The sequence below is a fragment of the Botrytis porri genome, assembly GCF_014898465.1.
Source record: "Botrytis porri strain MUCL 3234 chromosome Unknown BPOR_003, whole genome shotgun sequence".
Classification (NCBI taxonomy): Eukaryota; Fungi; Ascomycota; class Leotiomycetes; order Helotiales; family Sclerotiniaceae; genus Botrytis; species Botrytis porri.
The window spans coordinates 857,647-871,751 of NW_024066077.1; the positions used below are offsets into that span (position 1 = coordinate 857,647).

At 43.5% G+C, this 14,105-nt stretch overlaps 5 protein-coding genes across 5 annotated transcripts; 4 read left to right on the forward strand and 1 right to left on the reverse strand.

The window, feature by feature from the left end:
- Window positions 1-824: 824 nt before the first annotated feature.
- EAF01_002322 (uncharacterized protein) lies at window positions 825-2,407 on the forward strand (the record flags this gene model as incomplete). The annotated part of the gene is made up of 5 exons (XM_038910574.1): window positions 825-1,248; window positions 1,301-1,493; window positions 1,571-1,680; window positions 1,737-1,997; window positions 2,151-2,407. The coding sequence occupies 5 exons, from the start codon at window positions 825-827 to the stop codon at window positions 2,405-2,407; spliced, it is 1,245 nt and encodes a 414-aa protein (XP_038773496.1).
- A 975-nt stretch (window positions 2,408-3,382) lies between these two features.
- On the forward strand, window positions 3,383-4,920 carry EAF01_002323 (uncharacterized protein; the record flags this gene model as incomplete). The annotated part of the gene is made up of 5 exons (XM_038910575.1): window positions 3,383-3,827; window positions 3,959-4,163; window positions 4,220-4,323; window positions 4,385-4,591; window positions 4,703-4,920. 5 exons carry the CDS (start codon window positions 3,383-3,385, stop codon window positions 4,918-4,920), a joined length of 1,179 nt encoding a protein of 392 aa, XP_038773497.1.
- Window positions 4,921-5,813: 893 nt separating this feature from the next.
- EAF01_002324 (uncharacterized protein) lies at window positions 5,814-6,670 on the forward strand (the record flags this gene model as incomplete). Its single annotated transcript, XM_038910576.1, has 4 exons — window positions 5,814-5,834; window positions 5,949-6,040; window positions 6,095-6,235; window positions 6,289-6,670. The coding sequence occupies 4 exons, from the start codon at window positions 5,814-5,816 to the stop codon at window positions 6,668-6,670; spliced, it is 636 nt and encodes a 211-aa protein (XP_038773498.1).
- A 692-nt stretch (window positions 6,671-7,362) lies between these two features.
- Window positions 7,363-9,775, reverse strand: EAF01_002325 (uncharacterized protein; the record flags this gene model as incomplete). The annotated part of the gene is made up of 3 exons (XM_038910577.1): window positions 7,363-7,450; window positions 7,516-9,402; window positions 9,498-9,775. The coding sequence occupies 3 exons, from the start codon at window positions 9,773-9,775 to the stop codon at window positions 7,363-7,365; spliced, it is 2,253 nt and encodes a 750-aa protein (XP_038773499.1).
- Window positions 9,776-10,711: 936 nt separating this feature from the next.
- Window positions 10,712-12,265, forward strand: EAF01_002326 (uncharacterized protein; the record flags this gene model as incomplete). The annotated part of the gene is made up of 1 exon (XM_038910578.1): window positions 10,712-12,265. The coding sequence occupies one exon, from the start codon at window positions 10,712-10,714 to the stop codon at window positions 12,263-12,265; it is 1,554 nt and encodes a 517-aa protein (XP_038773500.1).
- Window positions 12,266-14,105: the final 1,840 nt, after the last annotated feature.

Below are 14,105 nucleotides of genomic sequence, written 5' to 3' on the forward strand. Positions count from 1 at the left end.
TCTTACAAGTACGAGACGCTTACAAGATGGTTTCCATACAAATTTTGAGGTCGATGAGAGCGGAAAATGGGGCATTGAGATCTTGTGTATGTCGAGTTTTGCATGTTGAGGCAGGAAACGCTCACAGATCTGTGACCTATTAAGAGATAACAGCAGGCACGAGCAAATTTGCAGATCAGCTACGGAAATGAAGGGGACCAATATGCAAGGTTAGGGGAAAATTCACTGGCGTACTATTTCTATAAAAAACCTTGCTGATGCCCTTCCTTTAAATAAACAGTTTGGGAGAGAATTACAATAAGTTAAGATGAAACCTTGCCGGTGTAGCAACTGACTTAAACGATCCGCTCACTGTTGCACCCCCCAGAAGATACTCGGCCTTGTTTGTTTCCCCCCCAAAATTTAAAGGTTCAGTTTGCTCATCTAGAACGATGATGTCCGCACTTGCTAGCCCGCTTGGAATAATCGCATTCCTTCCTTCGTATTTTACAACTCGGTTCCGTCCAGCTAGTATGCTTATGCTTACAACACAAGTACTGACTCCGGTTCACAATTATTGAAATCACATATTTCTCTGGAGATGCTGTCCGACAGCATGCTTTCACTTTCAAATGCAAATTCACTGTCAACTCTTTTTTCGCTGAGATCCTCAACCGCTATGCTGCAGCTGATAACGCGGGTAGCACTCAACTATCTTCAAAGCACCCTCCTTTGAGCTAGATCACCAGGAAAGTCACGTTCGAAAAATGTTATTCAATGCCCGAATCATGCATCTCAACCCCAACAATTAAAATCGCCTAGAAATTCCTGAGAAACTTGATATTATGGCTATTCTCGATTCCCTGCCCGGAATTAAGGGTGTGGTATGTATTGATGGCGAGCCATTGAAAGAATACGAGAGCACCGAAGATGAGGTGATGTTGAATGAACCAGAAGGACTCGGCAAGAAGTTTGACGTCGCCAGACATCAGTGTTCTGTGACTGTCAAAAAGTTTATCGAATCTACGGCCGGCAAGTGCTTTACCATTAAATGCTCCGTCAAAACCCCATATAGATATGCAGGCGCTTGTACGCACATTTCATTTTGCTCTTCTATCGATGGCGAGAACCTGTCTTGGGCCCCTCTTTTCAACAAAGAAACATATGAAAAGAACAGTTTTAGCTTGACTCGAGAAGTCGAGGGAAATTTCTATAAGGAGGAAGGAAAACTACTACTACAGAGATTACAAATCACAGAGACGCACTTGAGTAAGATTCCAACGGCCGCGTGACTTTGGGTAACGTACTGAGACTACATCAGCTCAGTGGGATAACTCGATCGAAGCAGCCACTCGGCTTGACGGAAACGGACGTTATGTGGGTGACATTGAAGTGAGAATCTTTAGAGAAATGTACCCATCAAAGGCCAGTCTTGTCAGCACAGCTCCATTGGTCAGTAAAACCAAGACTCCAGAGAATTTGTTGAAGGGTCAAGCAAAGTCGCATAGCACATTGTAAGAATTTATATATTTTTACCACTTAATACCTCTATTACTGAGAGTCATGGACCGTCAGCTAATTTCACGGATAGATTCAGTCAGGGAGAAGCTGAAAAAGAAGGCAAATATGTGAGAATGAAATGCTGCGATGGCGGAAGAGAGTATCCTATTGCAATTTTCAATTTTCAATATGGCTCGAAAGGTTGAAGTTTGTTCCAGAAAAGTATGTGCAGTCATCACTAATCGTTTGATGCTTAGGAGATCTTGAAGCATTAGGTGTTGTTGAAAGAACGCCGGAGCCAGAGTCATCGTTTAGTTTTGGTCACAATTCTGAGCCCCTACCTATGCCGATGAGTGAAGCTCGAGCTTCAGAGAAGTTGTTCCGGGGTACGATGAAAGAAGCGAAGGCAGAGGCAGAGCTATCAAACAACAATTTTCGTGGCGGATCTACTTTCAACCCACTGCCAAACACTTTCAACCCTACATCAATCAAGAGAGAAATCCAGGACGCTGAACCTAGTCAAAGTTCTTACCCAACAGCCCCTTCAATGCCTGCCGGCTCTTCTAAAGTCACGTCCCCAATAAATTCTGCATCTTGGAATCTTCAAAATCTAGATCCAACACAGACTGGACAATTGTTTGGACAGTTTCTGCAATACTTACAAACATAAGGAGGCGGGCAGCTCTCACAAGCACCTCCGCCACTCCCAGTAGGAACCACGACTGCAGCTCTTCCCGGTCTATCAACATCCACCAGTAGCAGCGAAATCATCACTACAGCTACTCCAAAGCCACCAGTTAAGCGCGAGAAAGGAGGAAATGGCAACGAGAGTCGCAAGAGGCGTCGTAAGGTCAGGGGACAAGTTACTATTGACCTCACAGAGTACGAATCTGATGATGACGTTGTTATTAATCTTGATTCGGACTGAGATTTATATATGTCTTTGGGATCAATGGGTACCAAAGAACATCTGCGGTCATCTAGGTTGGTTGTTCTGGGCCGGTCTTTCACCACCAATCTAATCATTAAAGTTCTTTTGTTGCGTTGAGAAATCATTGTGGGCGCTTGGTAATGTTTGGGGGTAATCCAAGGAACATATCGTTGAACAACATCGTTACGTTACTGGTGTTTCTATTCGGAAAAAGATAAAGCCTGCTAGGCGCCTCATGGCAAGCCAATACTCCTGGCAACTTAAGTATTTATAGTACATCAAAGCACCTCGCAAATATAAAATCGTATAATTTCCATATCAAATCTGCGCCCAAGACTTGATGAGTGTGTACCATGGTCTCTCCCACTTCTCGGACGAAGAAATAACATCAAAATCTCTCACTCGTATTTCATCTAAATCTGCAACTAAGGAGCGACGACAACTCACTCATGTCCATTGGAAACTCTCCCAACAACTTCAGTCTAATTCAAATGCCACGTTGATTACCCCGCTCTCGACTGAAGTGTGAGGATACAACTACGATCTCAGTTTTCCCTCTTTAACCTCATCCTCTCTTTCTAAATCTCTTAGATTTTACCAAGAGTATCCATCCTTTTCAGCCTCCACATATCGTTGCAAGCGCGTCTCATCCGCTTCTGAATTGTTGACGCTTTATATCGATACCTGAAAACCCATTCTTTAATTTTTGCTTTGAACTTTCAATTGCCTGGAATTTCTGCTCAGAACTCGCCCGTAATAGTCGACTGCAACAATTGTTCACAGGATCTGCACGTAGTCTGCATTGCTAAGACCCTTTAACTTTCATTTCGTCTCCGAGTAAGAGGGCGGTTTTACGCGTACATTTGGTTTCGACGCAAATCTTTGATTTTTAGAATCTTCATTTTCCAAAGCATTTGCTTGATACCTTCGTCGGCTTTACATTTTTTAAACTTCTTCATTACCTTCTTCATCATGTCTAGGCGCAAGGACTTCCTCGACCTTAGTCTTCCAAAGGGAGTTCATTCTCCACCTGTCCCAGGAATCACCGCACAAATAATCTCTCAGGACAAGAAAGCTTTCCCAAGCTATCCTTCTCCTGACAAAGAGGCTATCGTTGAGGGTGACGAGTTGTCTGAATATTTCAGCGTTCGCACCGTCACAATCTATATTGCCGTTACCAATAACACACCATTTTCAATTCATCTACGGGTTGATAGACCTTATCCTGTGAAGATGGACTGCTCGAAATTGCAGTTCGAGATCTTTATTGATGGGAAGTTTGTGTGGGATGCTTGGTGTCATAAGCCTCGGTATCAAGAAAATGGAAATGTGTGGGAGGAAATCATTGGAGGACTGAAACTGGGAAAGGGACGGAGTTGTGAGATTAAAGACTTCAAATTCATGGGACTAAAAACCAGTAAGTTGACCGGATACCCAAATTAATCATCCGACCCGCAGCTCTGCACATGAGGTCTAGACTCGAGAGGAACGAAACATCTATGCTACATGGATATAAGAAGCTCATGACGAACTAATGAAACTCAACAGATGAGGAAAGCATGTCTTATACGGCCATTCAGCGTATTGGGGAATCCATGGCCAAGATTGGTAAGATTGAGATCAAGGTATACAGAACAACGTATGGGAAAAAGGGTGGCGATGTCAAAAATAGTAAGAAGGGATTCTTGACCAAGAAAAACAGAGAGGTTCCTGAGAAAGCATTAAAAGGCGAGGCAAAGAGTCATGGTACTGCGTAAGTGTATATTCCTTTTTGTTGTTGAAAATACCCACAAACTAATATTCAAATAGGTTGGATGAAGGGCGAAAGACAATCAGAGGAGATGTGTGGCGAGAGGCCAACAAACATGGTGAACTTCCAATCGTCATTTTTCGCTTCCTATATCGCTCAGAAGGTTTGTGCTGCCCAAGCTAACGAGGAAGAATCTATCGCTAATCTGAACACACTTGATACAGAAGCGCTGAAATCTCTGCACATCATTGAATACACTCCTGATTCATCTCGCTCCAGTTCACCAGAAAGTGAAGACCAGACTAGTAGGGGCTTATCAGCTGCCCAAGCAAAGCAAGTCGAGGATTTACTTAAATCTTTCAGAAAGTCGGCAGGCGGAGGCGGTGGATCAAGCAGTCGAAAAGCAATAAAGAGAGAAGATGAATTGGGTGGTCGAAAAAAAATCAAAAGGGAAGAGAAGCCCGAAAGCAGCTAAATGGCTGCAAAGCGACGTAGAGCTGAAAAGGGTAAGGGGAAAGCAGTTACGATTGATTTGACAGCAGATAATAGCGGCGACGGTCAGGAGTCTGAAAGTAGTGAGAGAGCCACAAAGCGACGTAGAGTTGCAAAGGGCAAGGGAAAAGCAGTTACGATCGATTTGACAGCAGGTAGCGGCGGTGAGGGCGAGGACAAAGATGAAGAGCCGAGTCTTGTTGGTGGCGACGAGGATGGTGTTGATGACCAATACGATGATTTGTTTGTCCAAGATAATGGTCCATGAAGCAGGCAATCGTTAAGGAGAGATCTGAGTTTGTTTACATTCACTAGGGGTTCGAATGAAGGACAACAGACCTATAATAGATGCGAGGAGAGGTAGACATTGACATATGGGCTAGCAAGGACGGAGGCGCGTATTTTTAAGCAGGCAATTTATTTTTAACTTACACTACAGCCTTATGGGAGGAAGAAAGCGGTATCATTTGGTAAGGGAAAACGGGCAAGACATTTGCTGGGTGGTTGAATAAGCGTGGACTATTGCAGGTATACAATGAATTCCATGTTACTCAAGAGGTTTTCGGAGCTGGTAGCTCGGAGATGGAGGGGGTAGTGAGAAGAATTCAATGGTGGCTTTGAGAAGTTGAATATGCACAAGAGCTTTCAAATATTAAGTAGATCAAATAGAATTTATAAGCATTATCTTCCGTACTAATCGAGTTGCATTCATTTTTCAACCAAACTTGAACGCAGACAATGAGAATCACGTGAGTGAGGTACACATTGTTCCAAGTTTAGCGTGGATTTTCCTTGGAAGCGAGAGCGCTCGGCTCTTTCTCACCACAAAAATATCTGATGACGTTGAAGCTCCGAGCTACAGGATACATTAACCACTACTGTAACAAATAGCTTGTTGACTTTTCATCAACACTTCCTTCTTCATCACAACACACAACTTTCCTTCTCCTCCACCACATCAAAAGATCGTCTATATTACTGTAAGTTTTCTTTTTTGATCTTATTCTCATCATACGGACAATGTAATAAATGCTTCGAGCTCAACACATTACATTACGAATGCACTCTGTGGGATCCTTTCGAACATTTACTGATATTAACAATGGAACAGGCCACGAATCAAAACAAACCACTTAATTTGGAGGAATCAGTACCGCAAAGATGACACTCTATTACAGTCTTGTATGTTACCACCTTCTGCCATTCGACGATGGGCTTCACGAAACCCCTCAGCCCAATATCCTGATCCGCAGCTCCGGCAAAGTAAACAAAGCATGCTAACAAAAATTCGTCCAGGTCTTTGTGCTCCTTGTAGCAGAGATGGCACTTTTCATGCTTCTCATCGTTCCTCTGCCTTTCACCATCCGCAGAAAGATGTTTACTTTCATGTTCGTGGTTCCCCATTATTTTTCTTCCGCCTGCAGCTACTAATACCCCACTAGAAGCGAAAGTCGACTGGTAGCAAAATTACAGTACGGGATGAAGATTACGTTTATCTTCATCCTGATTCTGTTCCTCGATAGTGTAAACAGAGTTTATCGGGTTCAAGTCGAGTTAGCAGAGGCCAACAAAAGTCAAGCTGGGTATGTTTTCCCTCTCCACTTTATCTGGCAGATCAAGAACTAACGATTAGTAGTAACCCTGTCCTCGGCCATGAACGCATGGAAGTACAAGCCCGTAAATTCTATTCTCAACGTAACATGTACCTCTGCGGTTTCACGCTTTTCCTTTCCTTGATCCTCAACCGAACCTACACCATGATCCTCGAAGTTCTCCGCTTGGAAGAGAAGGTTAACCGTTACGAGGGTACCGGCAAGACCGGCGGAAAGGATTCTGACAAATTGGATCGTGCCGGAAACGCTGGAGAAATTGGCAAGCTTAAGAACTTGTTGGCCCAAAAGGAGAGAGATATCGAGACCCTCAAGGAACAATCGGCCAGAAACAAGCAATTCTCTGATGATATCCTTGATAAGGCTCAAGCTGGTGAACCATCTGCTGGTAGCAGAAAGGAGAAATGAATTGATTTCTTAATGTGCCGGGCGCTTTGGCGAACTACATCGACAAGTCAATACTAGGGAATGGATGAATGGAAAGGATGAACATGGTGGTGTCGGAGTGGACAAGTTGGGGACGGGGTAGGACGGGGAGTGGGGACGAAGCGTGTCTTTTTTGATGGTTTATGACGGGAAAAGTTGGCTTTCATGAGTTTTAGTGGCGTATCCATGAGAAAGGAAAATACAAATTTGATATGAGTTAACTCACAGTTGCTGAATATGATATGTGTGAGGATTTAATTTTGGGCCTGACCGGAGAAACAGACTCGAATATTAAACACTCCCATTCCAAAATTCCAGTTTCAATTGTCCTTCGAGTTTTATCAACCTAAAAAATTATGACATGCTCACTGGCGTCTTTGATACATCTCGCTTCGTCAAAGAACACGTCCATGATATTGGCATTATGCATGTAGATGAAAATTCATCCAAGCAGTCACGAGTGAACAATATAGCAGTGTTTCAAAATCTCATATAAAATTACATTCGTGTTGATGCTTTTAAGAGACCAGCTTCTATGTATTTCCTAAAATGTTCTGCATTGCGCGCCCATATATGATTTCATGTCTCCCCCTTAACAATATAACGTAACGCCTGATGGTATGCAAACTTTGGAACTTCTTCACTCCCACGTGATTCTCATGTAACTTGACCATCTATCCTTCTGCTTCAATTTCATAACTATTTGATTTATGCTTGGGTTGGAATTTGAAACCTTCGTGTGCGGGACCGAGGAACATTTCACTGGTTATTTAGTTAGTATCATGATTATAGAGAGAAAACGACATAATGAGAGACATAAAACATACCTAATCTTCATCCAATCCATGTAATTATCACTAGCCAACAGGGTTTCCAAATCATTTCGGCCCCTATAAGCTGGTGGACGATCTTGCAAACTAGGTGGTAAATGTTCCAAAATACCTGCGGGAACATATCGATGAGCAAAACTCAACCATTCCAACAAGAAACGTCTAGTTTGACCAACACCAATCTCATCCGATCCCCAGGCCTCAAGTCCGTAACGTGTGAATTTTTCTACATATTGTAGACGTTCTGAGGCGGATTTATCGAGGACCTGTCCCTTTTCAATTTCTTCAAAGAGCCATGGTTTGATGAGTGCACCACGTGCTACCATGACGGAGTCAACGCCTGCATTTTGGATATGGTCGAGATAGTCAATGTGAGAATAACAATCACCGTTACCGATGAAATGTATTTTTCCATCAGGGGCATTTGGTAATGTACGGGCATCTGGCTCCATGACTGTGTCTGTCAAATCATCCTTCTTTTGGTTGTATGACTTGACGAGAGCTGCACATTCTGCGATGTAGCTCCAATCGGCACTTTTGGTATATCTTTGTTGTCTACTACGACCGTGAAGGGTGATAGCAGCGCAACCAGGAGCTCCAAGTCTCTCGCGTGATTCAACACCTCCAAATGCTAAACGTTCAATGGTCTTGAAAGCATTAGGCTTTCCGGTCATGGTACCCATTCGAATCTTGGCTGTGATGGGAACTTCTCCTGAAACCGCATTCATACCTCGGATCATTTTCTCTAATTTTGATGGTGCATCGAGTAATGCTGAACCGGCTCCTTGTCGATAAACAAGTTCGATGGGACATCCACAATTCAAATCAATTACTCGCAAATGCGGCACGAATCGACTTAGGACTTCAGCAGCTTTAATTGCCATGAACGGTTTGCTAGCCGAAATCTGAGTACCAAACTTCAAGTCTTTGGAATTATCGTACTTCTGAACAATAGAGCTCTTGTCTGGGTTGACTCGTGGTGGTGCGATTTCGCTCTTGTGTGCCTTCATTAATGCCCACTCTGATTTTTGGCCTTGAAGCAAAGGTATCGACATTGCCATTTCCGAGTAAGTAAGTTGTGCACCAAGCTCCACACAGAGCCGGCGAAATGGGAGATTGCCTTGAGTTGTGAGCGGCGCAAGAACAGGTGTTTCGGGGCCAAAGTAAATTCGACGCTTCTCGGATGGGAGGAATGGAGGCTCCACATATCGCGCTCGATTCTCTTGCTTTTCTTCTTCAGTCTGATCCTTTTTCTGATCCTTCCTCAGGTTACTTTGTCTGTTGACTTCCTCTGAATTCTGATCCAACCATGTTGTGTAGAGATCGGATTTCTCCATAGGCGTCTTCTTTTTAGCCAGATCAATCTTATCTTTGGTGCTGATCACATTCACAACACTCCCCAATGCTTCTTCATACCCGAGTGTAGTATCATCCATGCGATCTGTATCATCTGTGAGGACCAACTCCATTCTACCATCCTCTCTTTGAATCTCTTTCGAATGACTTCCTACAAAACGACACTTCCAGCCAGCTAAACATGTTCCATTGTCTTCCCAAACTGGACATTTTGAATTGAACGTAGTCAAATCTGCTCTCCTTCCTTCGGCCAAATATGTCCTAAGATTGTGTTCGCATTTACAGCTATCTCCGTAACTGCATTCCTTTGGCGAGAACTCTGAAGAATTCGATACGCTATTGCAAAGTTTGATCTTGTCACCCCATGACCCAAACTGACGATCCTTATTTTGACCCTTTGCCTTCTTTTTCTTCTTGCCTCCATTGTCTCGATCATCCCCGTGAGGTTTTCCTTCTGCAGCATCGTCGTTTTCTGCAGGATTGCGACCATCAGTGGCCGATCGGCTTCCGGCTGGCTGAATCAAGTACCTAGAATTTTTTTAGTGAGGGCCGAATTAAAAGCGCAATTGAGTTATCGGCTCTAAAAGATGGCGAATACATATGATTATTGACTATTGACTTACTCGGCTTTGACAGGAGCAATGCCTCTGATTCTATCACGAGAGTCTGTTGCAGTAGGTTTGTGATTTTGTTCTTCAATTCTGGCTCTTTTTGCAGATGGTTCTCCATTGTTCACAGAATCCCCATTTGTACCATTTCTCTCTACCTTCCCTGCCTTTGTGACTGCTGAATCCTCTGGAAGAATTGGTTGTGGTGGGTGCGCTTCCTCCAATTGTTCGCCATCTAATGGTCGTTTCAAGGACTGAGAAGGGTCCACTGGATTGGGGATTTCATCGGCCATGGTAATTTTCAGTTGTTGAGAAATAGTTTGAACTATTGGGAGTTTTCTTTCCACCAATGTCTCGAGTTGATATTGAAGTGGGATGGAATTGGGATGTTGACCTTGAGAATGTTCCCGATTCGCCTTGTCAAAGAATGGCAATTGAGTTGAAAAAATTGAGGGGAGCTTTATCTTAGCGTCTTTTCGAGATCTACAAATAGGTAGGTAGGTAGGTATGTAGGTAGGTTAATATCTAGGTACCCGACAAGAGTGATGCAGCCACAGATGTGTGGCTTAATTACCTAGGTAACCTGTCTAGACCGGATTAACAAGTGGCTGAAGCGTTCATGGCTATCCATTCCATCCATCTAGTCGAGATTGGGCTTATTATTCTGAAACATAACATAATAAGTCTGTTTCTGGATCCAGTCGTCGTCCTCGTTTCCTTCCCTCTCCACAGTTCAGTCAGTCCTTCATACCAATTCGAGATGGTGATTGACTGGAGCAAATGTTGTAACTTGTAACATTCCATCATTCCATTCATATCCTTGATACCACTATCATTGTCTTCTGCTGCGTAGAAGAGACCAATCTCGGTCTCCCTCTACAGATCAGATAGATGGATGGCTCTTCAACCGTGGCTACAACTAACCATCTCCCACTCACATCTGTGTTCGGTCAATCATTGTGTTTCATTGTGTTTCATTGTGTCCCATTCTGTAAATCTCCACTGCCAGTGAAGACAGCTAATGAATCAGGGGAGAAGAACTCCATCTTTCCTGCGACATCCAAGACGTTTCCTGCATGTTAAACTTATTACTGTACTTAAATCCAACCGCAGAAATTCATCAGCCACGACTGAATCCCTTCAAATCTTAATTTTACTTTCCACACGTCTCATTTGCAAAACAATGAAAACCTCATTTTGTTGTTCAAGTAAAAAAAGGCGCATTTACAATGGCTGATTCTCCCAATGACAAGACTCGTCCCTCTTTAAAAACAAAACTCGTACGTTCACAGAAAATCATACAATTATCTCCAACAGAGGCAGATATTCCTGAGGATTCCGAACCACCACCGCCATCTCGAGACAATGCGCCTCCTCCTCCTCCTCCTCGCAGTCATACCCCGGGTCATCTATCAACTAAGAGTCAAGATAGGCGGAAGCAGAAATCTGATCTAGCTTTGCGCCAGAGATCACAGTCATTATCGCAAAAGGAATCCTCAACTTCATCCATCAAAACAACGACCGAGAAACCACCCTCGCTACATCATGTTAGCAGTACACCAATTCCCTCGGAGAAACTTTTGTCGCCATCCGACGATAGTAACCCAGTACCGCAGCTTCCCAAAGATGATACGCCTAAACCCATTAATCTTCGTTCCACATCTGCCATAACACCAAAACTGCCTTCCTCCACAAATTCGTCTTCGCCTGTACCGCCCGCACAGCGTCCGCCTCGTGGGCTTTCTATTCCGTATCCTCCATTGCCAGATCCTAAACTGGCACCCAACGTTCTTCCTGCGCCAGCATCGGGAATGTACTGGTCTCGCGCCCCTGTCTCGGGTTCGTCCCATACGTCTTTGCGGGCACACACAACCACACTTATTGGTTCCAACATCTACGTTTTTGGCGGATGTGATGCACGTTCATGTTTCAATGAATTATATGTCTTGGATGCCGATGCTTTTTACTGGTCTACACCTTTTGTGTGCGGAGATATACCTGCTCCTTTACGAGCAATGACGTGTACAGCTGTGGGAAAGAAGCTGATAGTGTTTGGTGGTGGGGATGGACCTGCATACTACAACGACATATATGTACTCGACACATTAAATTTTCGGTGGTCAAAACCGCGGATATCTGGGGAGAAGATACCAAGCAAACGAAGAGCTCACACGGCATGTTTATATAAGAATGGAATATATGTTTTTGGTGGCGGAGACGGGGTGCGGGCATTGAACGACGTGTGGAGGCTAGACGTTGCGGATACGAACAAAATGTCTTGGAAACTCGTTTCTGCTCCGACGCCATCATCTGTCGACGATAGAACTAAACCAAAAGCTCGCGGGTATCACACAGCAAATATTGTTGGATCTAAGCTTATTATATTTGGCGGATCAGATGGTGGGGAATGTTTCCGAGATGTATGGGTATTCGATATTGAGACGTCGACTTTCTCTCCGGTCAATATTTCGCTTTCATATCCGCGATTAAGTCATACTGCTACTATTGTAGGAAGTTATCTGTTTGTAATAGGTGGGCACGATGGCGTTGAATACTCAAATGAAGTGCTACTCCTAAATCTTGTCACCATGGCTTGGGATAAGCGAAAAGTCTACGGAGAGCCCATCAAAGCTCGCGGCTATCATGGAACAGTACTTCATGATAGCAGGCTCATGGTAATAGGAGGCTTTGACGGGGGAGATGTGTTCGGAGATGTATGGTTATTAGAGCTGGCGGTGCATGCATATTATAGTCAAATTAGTCATTTTAGCATCGATGTTTAGCGATAGAGTTGGAAAGGGGGAGCGGAAAGGAAAAGGTGTTTGTGGTTTTGTCTTTATCTTGCGAGCGTACGAACGATGTGATGAAATCCGTATGATTAATATAATACCATGATTATCGATTATTAGTTTCTCTCCCTTGAAAATGCCAAGTGGTATTTATCTATGCTTCAAAAGATTTTTAAAGTGGACAATTTTCTCGAATCCTGATTCCTTAGCCTCAAAATAATGTTTGCGCAATATCTGGAGTTACACATAAACTAATCTGTTTGAAGCCTTCTAAGCAATCTAAATGTTTTGATGGAGGAGAAAGTATGCAGGTCGCCATATTCCGGTCAGATCAAAATTTTCAAACGTCCTTCCGAAACCTTGTAGACAATTGAAATGGTGATATAATTAAGGAGACACGATGCAGTTTGCCAGATTCCTGCCAAATGAAAGACTTTAGACGTATATTTGGTCGGAATCTATTACCTTGATACTACTGTTGCATATTTCATTGTGTACGCCTGTTTCGCAAAGCCTTCTGGAGTGCTTTTTGGATAGAAGGTACGCAGCTGACTAATTTTTCCTGGAGCCTAAAGAGAGCAGCCTTGCAAGGCTTCATTAAAATTTCAATACAAGCACGAGTTTACATTTGTTTCCTGCTTTTTTCCATCGTCTATTCAGATACCACTCCTAGCCTCTCTTCGAAATACTCCCAAAGAAACCTGAGCTATTGAGAAGGGCTATCCTGAAATTGGTTCCCGGCATTGAAGTCAGTATCTGTGTTGATAATGAACCGCTATTCGAACATACCGATCGGAACGCGAAGTTCGAGCGGAGTACCATCTTGAGATATGTCGAGGTGGTTCCGGAAAAGGAGTTCACGAACAGATTCATTACTGATAAAAGCTATAAATGGACTAGTCCGTACATTGTTCTGGATATGATGGTTGACGGTGTAGAAATCAGAACCCTTCCTTTCGGTCGTCAGGAGTTTGAGTAAGAGTCCCAGGCGTCTTCTTCACACGTTCACAAGTGTATTGGGTTTTACGGGTCGAAAATGAACAGGAGGTAGTTAGCTCTTTCGAATTCTCAAAGTTATCGGTGTGTAAGCAATTCTTCCGATACCTCATATTGATATATCCCTTGCTGAAAACGTCAAAAGCTCACAGCGAGGTTGAGACGAAATCGAGGATGATGTATCGCGCTTCAAAAAGACGGGTGAAGTAAAAGTCGGCTTTTACCAGGCAAAGTCTGTCAAAAAGCTATCTGTAACCCAAGCGCGCAAGTATTGTCCGACCTTTTGGAAGCAGCCCAAGTTGAACGTTCACTTGATCAGAGATGTTCATTGGGATGCGATCAGTGGACATTTGGAAAGTCAGTCTCGAATTGCAATGCTAGTATTCGCGTGAACAGTGTTCTGGATTTTATTGCTAAGAATTAGTCAGTCTGGGACCTGCTAAACCGGCTGTTGACGATCCATGTATTAGGACTGTGTATGACGTGGAATACATGGATTTCGATCGATCTGGGGTTGTTAAACCTCAGGGATTCTTCAAGTTGGGGTGTCGATCTAAAGGTACAGTCTTTCTCTATGACTCTTCCACAAATATTTCATAAGTGATTGATTCCTAAAATCTCGTAGAATCTCTCAAGTTACTTCTCGTTGTCCGCTGAGACAATGCAACAATCAAGAGGGAGCCTATGATCAAGATCGAAGGCGACGACGAAGACATGGCCGAATCGATCATCAAGCGAGAACGCGATGGAGATTCGGTCGAGTCATCTATGTCTGCTATCAAAAGGGCTCGATCGAGAAGAAATAAAAGGTAGTCAATACATAGCGATCAGTCATATA